An 11,664-nucleotide genomic window follows, 5' to 3' on the forward strand; every position below is an offset into this window, starting at 1 on the left:
AATGGAAGAGTAAGAAGTTGGAAGATATGAGATTGGAAAACGAGAGTTTGGAGAACGATAACTTGGAGAAAGAAAATTTTGAGAACGAGAAGTTGAAGAAAGAGAATATTAAGACTTCGAGGGCAGATTTTAGTGGACACTGCGGTGGACTTTGGACCAGAAGAAAAACTGCTACATCTTAGCAGGAGGACGGCGCGCATATAAGTCACATGTCACAGGAGGGCCAGCAGCACCCCTTCACAGGACTAAAGGTGGAAGCCGTCCTGGACTAGCCCAGCCGTTTAGCAAGTCTCAGAGCGGCCAGAGTCGACCAAGAGAGATACATCCATATGGAATTAATATAGTTGAAAATTATTTTGTTTGCAGAGTGTATCAAATTTACCACCTGTAAAGGTGCACACATCAGCAAAACGCTGACTATTCACGACTATAAACGACGCTTAGAGGGCTCTTGGAATTTTACGTTTTATTTAATTATACAAGGTGAGTTCCAAAGTAAACCGGACTTTAAAAAAAAACAACAAATAGTTTTTTCGGCAAAATCAATTTATTTTAATCAAAATAGTCTCCTTCTGCTTTAATACAGCGTTTTGCACGGTCTAAAAGCATGTCGAACGAGTGTTTCAGCTCGTTGCCCGGCATCACCACCAGTATGCCGGTGCAAGCCTTTTGAATGGCCTCTACGTCTGCATAACGCTTTCCTTTCATCGGCAAGTGCATTTTTCCGAAAAGGCACAAGTTTTAACGTTTTGGCCGGGTGGGACTAATTCTTTGCGGACAATACCCCTGAAATCATAAAAAAAATCAGCATTGTCCTCACTTTTGACTTCTCCATGCGCGATTTTTTGGGCTCGGCTCGTCCGGCGCCACTAGAGGGCGCTAGATTAAAAAAGTCCTGTTTACTTTGGAACTCACCTTGTAATATAAAAATATAAGTTTATAAAAGAATGTGCTCAATAGATATAATATTATATTTGAATGGTTATTTATTAAAGATTAATTCTTGGTCCTAACTATGAAGGTATTGCTATTGTCCGATATTATATTATTATGCAAACGAGAAAGAATAATGCCTTTTGGAACGGTAGAGATGACAACAGCTTTTTTTGCCTCGTACAATGTACAAGTGGAGAGAAATCTCTTAGTAACACCTTGTTAAATTTTTAAGAATGGTTGCTAGCATACGTGATATTAAAAAATAAAATTATTTCTCTCACCGATTCTTTGACAACTATTTGTTATTGTCGTTTGATTTTTATTAAATTTAATTCAAAATTATTAAAAACGGGAAAAATTATATTCGCATTATTACAAGCTATAATTAGTTAAATATTATTTTCCCACAAATCGTTTTTATGGCAACTATATAATACAGTCGGCCAATTTTGATTAAATTAAATTCAAAATTTAAAACTAATAAAAAATGTTATTTCCAAGCTTAGGAGATTTTATGTTAAAAACACCAAAGATATAATTTAACAAATTTTTTCACGATTATTCCCATGGTAGCCATAAGATAAAGTGGTCCGATCCGGCTGGTTCCGACTTATATAGTACCTGTAAAAGAAGGAAGAAAGTTTCAGCCCGATAGCATTAAAACTGAGACTAGATTGCGTAGAAACGGACGGGCCGACGGGCAGAGGGACAGACGGACATGTCTAGTGATGCTGATCAAGAATTTGGCATGTAGAAGAAAATTTGGCCGTATGCCGTAATCATGGTATTGACCGGGACTAATCAGCTGTATTGTGCACCAAAAAAAAAGGTTTCCCATTTCCCGATGAAAAATATAAAAAAGGAATATGTTTTCTTTCATTAATTTATATTAATTTATAATAAGTCTTTTTTTTTTTAATTTTCGGGCCGATGAAAAATATAAAAAAGGCATATGTTTTTTTTTCATTAATTTTTTTTTTATAATGCCAATGTAATCATTAAACATTAACTTATCCTAGCACTCAATTCTACCATTGGCTTATCCTAGCAATTCTACCGTTTTTCGGTTCTTTTAAAGATACAGATTTATCTTCACAAAGCCAGGCGAAGTCTTTTTTTCTTAATTTTCGGGCGGCGCAGTTCATGCGACTGTCCGTTTTCCGATCCTCCCTTTGTACACGGCAGATGCGTTTTTGGGTTGCAAACAGTTGCAACTGACTGCGATCTTCCCTCTGGTTTCGGCTCCGTTGCCGGATCTCTCATTTATGTTTTTCTTTTACGAGGTGATTGTTCTTGCTTGAGTTTAGTTGTATCCAGCGCTGCTGGATACACACCTAATCCAATTGAATGCTATAGCAGAGCCCATTTCATTCTTGAAAGAGCGGCAGTTATGATCCCTGCTCCACGTATCTTGTCCGGCGAGCAGCTTGTGTGGCTTGATAATATACTTGGTGTGCACGCATCACGTCTGGTGACATGATGGTCCCGGATTGTGGCATTTATATATGCATTAGGATAGTTCTGATTAAGTGCTCTACCAATCATCTCCTATTCATTCGTGCAATCCCGCAGTTCTGAGTGTACCAACCTGATTCCGTAAATCATCCGCGTTCCGAACATGGCGTTATACGCTTCCAATATTTGTGACACAAATTTTTTCCCGTTGTCCGATTGTATGAACTCGGACGCCTCATACTTATGGAAAATGTTGGTCTCAAGAAACGTTGACGACCTCGGCAGCTACTGCTTGTCTCATAGGCTGCAGCCATGCAAATTTGGAGATATGATCGGGGCATACAATAATCACCGAATTCCCAGCTTTGGCTCTGGGTATGTCGATTCCGTGACCCGCTGATCTCCTATGGGTGATCTTGGTGATCTTATAGACCTCTCCCACTTTCACTACTTTTTGGACGTCCACAGCCTTCCCTGTACAAACCCCCATGCCACGCGAATTTGGCATGGATACTAAATCGGTTCACGATGTCGGAATTTCGCTTGGTTGGTCCTCGCTGGTCACTTCGATTTTAGGTTGCTCTAAGCTGGTGTTTCCTAAATCTTTTTCCAGACATAAGGGATAAGTCTCTATCACTTGCCGCAGCTTGGAATGTTGTTTTGGGGTAAGTTGAAGTGGGGTATAGGCGGTTTCGCGCTTGAGCGTGTCGTTCAAATCTAGGTCTCCCGTCATAAGGTCGATCTCGGGGGTTATTTCAACAGCGGCACCTTGTGTCCACTTTTACCGTGGATTGTAAGGTCAAACTTAACCCAGAAATGAATTACAGAATAGAATCGTTGTGTCGGACCGCTATCCGTGCGTACACATTCTTCACCTAGCTTTCTTATCGGCCGCGTCCGGTTTTTTAAAAACTCCTTCGCTCCCCTAACAATAATGTTCGCAATAGCGCCTGTTTCCAGTAACGCTAGTTTTTCTTCTCCATCGACAGTATAATAAACCAACAGCTGCAGAGAGCGGATGTGTCTCGTGCGAGCTCCGGGAAAAGTAAAAGAAAGAAAAAGAACTAAATGCGACCAAAACACAAAAAGTGAATTTTAAATAAGCGAAAAGCAGCTACGGCAAATAACCAAATAACCACCGATACGGCTATAATTTATTATACAACGGCAACAAAAGCCACGACTACTAATCTAAACCAAAACAAAATTCAATAAGTGGGATCTGAACCATATAAACTTCTATTCCTCTAGACAACCAGTTCCAAAACCAATTTACGCGTATATATATTCAATTGGAGCAAGTCATGTAAACGTTTCCTTGCAGCTGTTACGTACTTTTCGACGAATCTAAAGTATCATTTTATTCTACGAGTAACATGAATACCAACTGTAACAAATGATTCTAAATCAATTAAATCGTTACATGATAATTTAAAGTAAAAATTTTCGCCACTTAATAACAAATAGAGACAGATAAATAGGATTCAATTCTACTCTGTATTTTTAAACATCCTCGAGCAACGTTTCCCTCTTGAAGCATACGTGTGGATTAGTTGGATCCGAAACGCCATTAACATGTTTGTTTTGTAAAAAAGAAATCAAAACATATCTAAATCGAATGATTTTTTAAAAACTGGGTTCAAAAACAGAAATGATGAGATGAATGTCTAGAGATTCAAACCAGACCCCTTGGATGGAACCACACCAAAATCATCGAGTGGAAAACAATCTAGTTACATTTTTCAACTGCCTGAGCTATTATTCAAGCCATTTAAAAAAAAAAAAAAATTAAAAGAAGCGCGCTTAAAACCACGAAACCAATGGAAGAACTCTAAAATATAGTGCCTTGACTGTCAGATATCCGTTACTCAGATTAAGGGAGCAAAAGGCCCTTAGTCTCGGCCAAGGAAAATTGCATAAAAAATACAATTCACCCAAATCGTTTCCAATGATAAATTATTTAAATGGCTGTCGCTTCGGTTTTTACAATTATTTTAGCGCTGCAGCTATATGATTTCTCACACAACGTAGTAGGAAAAAAGTGTACTAAAAGGGAGAACACTGTCAGCGGAAGGCGGACCCTAGTGCGATAGTTTTTAAAATAACTCAAATTTCTAAATTGTGCTTTTCCAGAACATCTTTTCCGGGTCGAAAGATGCAACTTTTAAATTACAAATCTGATGCTGTGTGAAGGGGGCCAATTTATGAATTTGATGGCGATAAGCAACGCGAACTCGACAAGAGCTCACTACGGGGCGGAGTGTTGTCTATACGAGTTTGAACGATCAAGCTTACCCTACTGGATGTTAGTCCAAAGACGTTGTTTGATGAAGGTAATCCGCTGGAACCTATCGACGTACTCGCTTTCCTTTTTGTGATTATTCTCGGAATGGTGCAGGCGTTCTTCGGGAGCACTGCCTTATGAAGCTCCACTTAATAGGTGACATCTTCAAATGTTAAATTCGCCTGCTCTATGTTTTCACTGACAGCATCTTGACAGATTTGATGCAGCCTCCCACAGGCCGCCAAAATGACTTTACTAATTGTATAATCGCAAGTCAAGCTGATTTCGTCTTTGCTAACCGGCTGGAAATTTTGCTTATTTTGTGGCAGGAATTGCACGCAATTACGCAATGAATGTATTGCCAAGTAATCGCCTTGAAGTTCTGCTGTAGTTCAGAGACTCTATTGCCGACAAAGCAACCCAATCGTGATGTGTGAATTCTAACAATACATATTCAGAGCGGTGGTGAATTTTTTCCACGTTCGACATAAGTCAAGTTTTGGGTAGTGATATAAATTTAGTTGGTGCGTCTTCAGACTTGGTGGTCAGCAAACTTTCCCGAACTCCGTTTTGAGTCTTCGTTCGTATGAAGATACAACACTCAAAAGCTAGTTTGGACGCAGCTGAAAATCCATGGATCTCAAACTGCGGTGATAAGTGTGGACAAAGCGCGGTATTTCCAGTAGAGTTAAATTGTTGAAATCTTCCAGAAGTTCCCTCCAGGGCGCTGGGCGTGTCTTAGTCAAGGACTTATGAAACCCAGAAGATCAAGGCAAAACAGAAATGCGTTCACATTCCTCTATGCTAATAGAACTTCCTCTATGGTTCTTGGAGTAAATTAGGATGAGTTGCTGCTGTACCTAATTAATTGCAACCCAGTGTTAGTTAGTGGTCGAACGATACCATCGTTTTTAAGCTGCAGCTTCTAAATCTCGTACATTTTTGATAACAGATATATGTTCCAGGGATTCATACTCCTTCATAAACAAAACACATGCTTTTTTAAGCAGTGCGTCTCTATCTAGACTGTGCTCCAGCGATTTAAATCTGGTCGGTGCATTCCTTAGCGAGTGTCCAAGTCTGTCAGGACTCGCCTTAGATGGCAACCTGACCTGTATTCGACCACTCTTCGTTTGTATGTATGTATGCTTGAGTGACACTGAGCAATCTCACTTGGGCCATTCGGATTGAAGTGGCCGCCAACGATCCGTACGCTGTACCGTTGGTTTTCCTTTCCTGAGCATGAGTTTTTCTTCCCGAATCGCATTAATTTGTTCATACAATTAATGCAAGCGACTGCAGTTTTTACCGCGTCATAGCTCTACTCAATAGACAGCTCGGTGAAGCCCTTACAGCGGCCAACGTAAAGACCGCTTAAGTGGCAGTTTATGTAGGAAACTGCAGTGCTTAACAACGTCTTGGTCTTCTGTGGAGTACGTTGCTATTTTTTCGTAGTCTTGCCGTTCATCGTACTTTGACTTGGTTTCGTAATCAACTTTCGACAGGAGAATGTGAATCATAATGGCATTCATTCTCTGTTTCGTAGATCCGATGGAAAGGAGTGATGCTCGTATTGCTGATGCACTATCGATTAGCCTTTGTAATGATGTGTCAGGTTGTTTCATCGTTGGATGATGTCCATCTGCCCGCCCGTTTCTACGCAAACTAGTCTCTCAGTTTTAAAGCTATAGGTCTTAAGCTTTTCCAAAGATCTTCTTTTTTTTGCAGGTAGTACATAAGTCGGAACCAGACGGATCGGAGAACTATATCTTATAGCACCTAGAGAAATAATCGGAAAAAATTGTAAAAAATTATATCTTTGGTGTTTTTTTTAACATACAAGTATAACCAATAATTATATTATTGGTGTATTTCAACAAATAACCTTTTACGCTTGGAAATAACTTTTTTTTACTCATGGGAACAATAGGAAAATTTTGGGGAAAATAGTATGAAAAATGTATAGCTTCGGTGTTTTTTGAAATATTATATTACTCTTGGTTAGGTTAGGTTAGAACGGCTGTCAGAATATGGCCTTACACAATTAGACATCCATTGTTATGCCGCATGATTTCTTGGATCCTCTATCTTTAATATAAAAACCAAGAATTAGGTTAATGTGCATGGGTTCCACCAGGAGGATTTTAAAAACCCATTTCTGTTTTTAAGGCTAATCTCCAATATTTTGCTAAAATCGTTGATGAAGGGGATTTCTAAGTTCTTCGGTCTAAGTCTGCATAGGGCTGGGCAGAAGCAGAGAAGGTTTTTTACCGTTTCATCTTCTTTCTTCATCCCTGCAATTTCTACAGAAGTAAATTTTTGGGGCTTTCCGGCATGTGTTCCAACGTGAGAATTCAAACTAGCATACCAAACTCTGTGCGGCTGAGTTTGAAGAGTTCCGAAGTTTTTTACTGTTAATTACAGGCCATGTCTGGTAAGAGATACGGAACTGTGGTGCGTTTTGCTAATGAGTGTTGGCTAGTTTGTGAAAATAGATTCTGATATTTAGCTTGCAAAATGCTAGGGGCATGCCGAAATTCTCATTTTTTGTTAGAAGAGGCATGATGGTGCCCAGCTTGGCTGACTCGTCCGCTATTTAGTTGCCTACGATGTGCCGATGATCCGGATCTGATACAAGGCTGATGGTAAACTTTTTTTTAAGCTTTGCTAATTATTTATTGAATCTTCTCCCTTTGGATACTAACAATAGATCTATCAAATGTTACACTAATTACTCTAACATTAATATGACTGTTATTGTGCTAAAGGGGGCACATAAGTTATTGATAGGTCAGGTCGTTGCGTTGCAGACGCGATCAACTGGAAAACCAAGTCAAGCCTCTTGCGAGGTGTTTGGGATGATCAGAGAGTTTTATATTGTAGGCGCTTTATGTTTGTCTATTTCGTCTTTTACGGTAAGAATGCCTAGGACTCTGTGTGTAAAGATGTTCAATCCCAAGAGAAAGAAATCTACATTTGCTGAGTTGATATTTCAAACTGATTTTTATTTTGTAAAACAATAGCTTGTATAGATTACAGCAGAGTACAATAGTATGGACCAATGCGTCGAGGAAAAAGATCGCATTAGAGTATAAACAGATAAGCGTTCTTAGAAATATTTTTGGAACGCGGCATTGGCGTTACTCAACTTAAAATAGGGTTGATAGCATTTGAACTCATGCACTGATATTTTGGTTTACAGATTACAATTGGTATTTCTAAACTTGAGGCTAATCAACATTACAAACAATGTTCATGTGTAAACATTCTGCAAGGGGCACGAAATAAATATGGCCTGCATTCGTCTTGATAAATTTATTCGTCTTATCATATAAACAACTAAAACAACTATAGTTATTAAATCTTCGATTAATGTGGTATGACCTGACATGTGATGAAAATTCAGTCCTTTTAATTCATAGTGATTTTCTCTTATTTTTTAAATTCATTTTTTAGTTTAGTTAATTCTTTATCATGGTCAATAATCGGTAATGTTAATGGTTTCCAAACAATACTTGGAGTCTTACTTACTTACTTACTTACTTACTTACATTGTATTCTAGCTTCAGTTATTTCTGGAACCCTAAATAGACAACTACCTTTCTTTTGCAACTCACCCCAGTAAGAATTGATCTGAGTCGTTTTTTATAAATACAATTAGAGGGACTATTTGGCTTAAAGGGAGTTATTTCGCAAGTATTGTCATTAGCGCTACTCCAAGGCCAATTAACTTCACATATTACGTTATTAGCTTTCCATTTTTGAAGTTAAAGTTATTTAAAGTAGCTTCCAACATTAGATGATAGGAGTCTATTTCAAAATTGTAAACTAAATATTTAAAATTTAAGTGCATCTGCTCGTAAGAACTCCCATCCAACTCTTGAAGATGTGCTTATAGTTGCAGAAATGATGAGACAACTTCAAAAACCGTAGCAGCCCTTAAAGAAACAGTATCAAAGCAAGACCCAATAATCGCAGTTCACACCTATATAAAAAAACATTCCATGGTGGTGGTGAAAGTGATGCCAAATCAAACAAAAGTTCGCTAAAATCATGCTCTGGTTGTGGACACTAGCATGCCAGAGAGAAATGCAAGTTTCACTACGTCGTATGACACAAGTGCGGTAGAAAAGGACATATAGCTGTTGTATGCATGTCGAAGCAAGACAAAAGCAAATGCCAAATGCCAAATGCAAAAAAGTCGCAAATCTGAAGCAAACGAAATCGAAACGATTGAAGCTGTAAACAGTCTTACAGGTCAAGTCAAGTGTCAGCAGAACAAGATTCTTATAGATCTTGAAATACACCGCAAAGTGATATCATTCCAAATTGATTCCGGAGCCACAGCGTCCGTGATGTTGAATAAGCCTAAATTATTCAAGTGTTCCCGAGTATTACATGCGTTTGGTCATACACCAATACCAATACTTTGTTGAGTTGCACACAATAGCAAAGTGTGGTGAAAAAGAGAAGCAAGTGGTCATTATCGTTACGAACATTGAGACATCAAACAATCTATTTGGTATGGATTTATTCAACATTTTCGGCTTTGATATCATGCAAGTATCAAACGTTCAAGATGTGTACGAAGAGGAATAAGGTCACCTTTTCAGCACGTAGTTTTCGAACCAGCCATGGGTGCAAGTGTCTTTTTAAAGCAGTCAGCAACACCAACGTTTTTCAAGAGCCGTCAAATTCCATTCGGTATTTGGAGCAGCTTCTTAAAGAAGGAGGTGGCAACTACTTAGATGACATCGTTATCTCAGCACCTACAAGCGAGCAACATCTAAAGCGAATCTACCATGTTCTCATTATTCTTCGTGAGTGCGGTATTAGATGCAAAAAGGAGAAATGCTTATTTTTCAAGGACGAAATTAGGTACTTAGGGCGAAGAGTCAGCGCTCCAGGGATTCTTTCAGACAGCTCAGGCTTGGAGGCTGTTAAACTGTTGCTACCGCCTTCTAATCTGCAGCAATTAGAAGCATTCATGGTTAAAATTGATTACTATTGCAACTTTATACCGAACTATTCTCATTTGGCCGCTCCTTTAAATCAACTTCATCGAAAAAAAATTAGCATACCTTTTCGGGCCGCAACAACAACAAGCTTGTACAGCCCTGAAATCCCATATTATCAACGCGACTCAGCTAGCTCATTTCGATGAAAACCTACCACTAGTCTTAGCGACGGATGCATCATCTTTTGGTATTGGTGTAGTCCTTGTGCATTTCCAACAAGATGGCAAGAAGAGGCCTATTGTTTTCGCATCCAAAACACTTGACAAGCATCAGGTTAAATACAACCAAATCTATAATATTCGGAGTGAAACGTTTTCACCAATATTTGTACGGTCGAAAGTTTACCCTTATAACGGATCACAAGTCACTTTCTTTAATGACGTCAAACAGGCTACAGCGCTAGGCCATCATTCTCGTGGCCTATAATTTTGAGATTCAGTATCGTTCTACATCTGCTCATGGCAACGCAGATGCCCTATCGCGCCTTCCCGTGGGCATGGACCCGGAAGAGAAGAAGAAGCCTGCCACATCGTAACGGAACTGTCACCACCGATCAATTTTGAGATCATTCGCAACTACATCGAAAAGGACAAACTTCTCAAACAAGTCTTACGGTATATTACTGTAGGATGGCCAGAAAAACTTCAGCAAGGCGAGAAAGCATTATCACCGTACTTTAATCGAAAATTTGCCCTCACAATCAACAAAAAATTGCTTTGCCTATACACAGATGCTAGTCGTGTACAACTCCCAGTTACTCTTCAGGCGCGTATCCTGAATCTGTTACACGAAGGACATTGGGGCATTGTTCGAATGAAGCAGCTAGCTAGACAACATGTTCGGTGGCCTACAAACGACGCAGACATTAAAAGCCTTGCTCAGTCATGCAGCAACTGCAAGTGCAACAATCCTGCTCCTCCAAAAGTGTACCAAAGTTGGCCTGCAGCGAGAACAGCGTGGGAGCGAATCCATATCGACTTCACCGGCCCAATATTCGATTCCATGTGGCTAATCTAATCAGTTCCCATTTGTAGTTCAAATGTCGTCCACTACAACCGCTAACACGATCGCTGCACTATCATCGATATTCGCCATCGAAGGATATCCAAAAACCATGGTTAGCGACAACGGTCCGCAGCTTACGGCTGACGCCTTTGAGGAATTCTGCAAACGTCATGGAATAAAACACATAACCACAGCACCGTTCCATCCAGCATCCAATGGATTAGCAGAGCGTTTCGTTCAGACGTTCAAATTCTCAGTCAAAAAAAACCTCAAAGACGGTATACCAGTCCGAGTAGCAGTTACTAAATACATTGCTTCTTACAGGTTCACTCTAAATTCCCACGGAAAATCTCCCGCCGAGTTAATCCATGGGCGTTCAGTCCGTACCGTACTAAGTCAACTTTTCGAGCAGCCTGTCGAAGCCAAGCAATCGGTTACCAAGTACGTCCCAAATCAAATGGTCTACGCTCGTAATTATACAAGGGGAGAAAAGTGGATTGAAGGATCTATCGACCGTCCAGTTGGAAAAATGATTTTCATGGTTCGCACCACAAATGGTTATATCAAGCGCCTTTTCAACCAGCTAAAACCGAAGATCCCAGCAAGCAGCTCCATCGAAAAACCTCCAGAGTTCTTAAAGATCTAGGATATTCCGCCCTCTTCAAATTAACTACCACAACAACAAGATCAACCACCACAACAACAAGAAAAGATGAACCGGTAACTCCGTCAATCGTTCAGCAACGTCATCCTAAACCTGAGCCACCCGAGAGCTCCACATCATCGAACCAACAACCGAGGCAAAAACCAACCAGCACGACTTTCATCCGGCATACCTGTTCGCCAAAGTAGTCGTGTTCGCCAAGAAGTAGATCGATTTAAGCCCAAGGATTTCCGAAAACCTAAACATCCTATTCGTTCTTAATTAAAGGAGGAGATGTGATATTACTCTGTAAGCTTCGCATA

At 39.7% G+C, this 11,664-nt stretch overlaps 1 protein-coding gene across 1 annotated transcript; it reads left to right on the forward strand.

Annotated features, from left to right (window-relative positions):
• Positions 1 to 10,732: 10,732 nt before the first annotated feature.
• On the forward strand, positions 10,733 to 11,344 carry LOC122818714 (uncharacterized protein K02A2.6-like). The gene is made up of 2 exons (XM_044093778.1): positions 10,733 to 10,941; positions 11,023 to 11,344. Exons 1-2 carry the CDS (start codon positions 10,733 to 10,735, stop codon positions 11,342 to 11,344), a joined length of 531 nt encoding a protein of 176 aa, XP_043949713.1.
• Positions 11,345 to 11,664: the final 320 nt, after the last annotated feature.

The sequence above is a fragment of the Drosophila biarmipes genome, unplaced genomic scaffold (genome assembly GCF_025231255.1).
Source record: "Drosophila biarmipes strain raj3 unplaced genomic scaffold, RU_DBia_V1.1 ptg000008l, whole genome shotgun sequence".
Lineage (NCBI taxonomy): Eukaryota > Metazoa > Arthropoda > Insecta > Diptera > Drosophilidae > Drosophila > Drosophila biarmipes.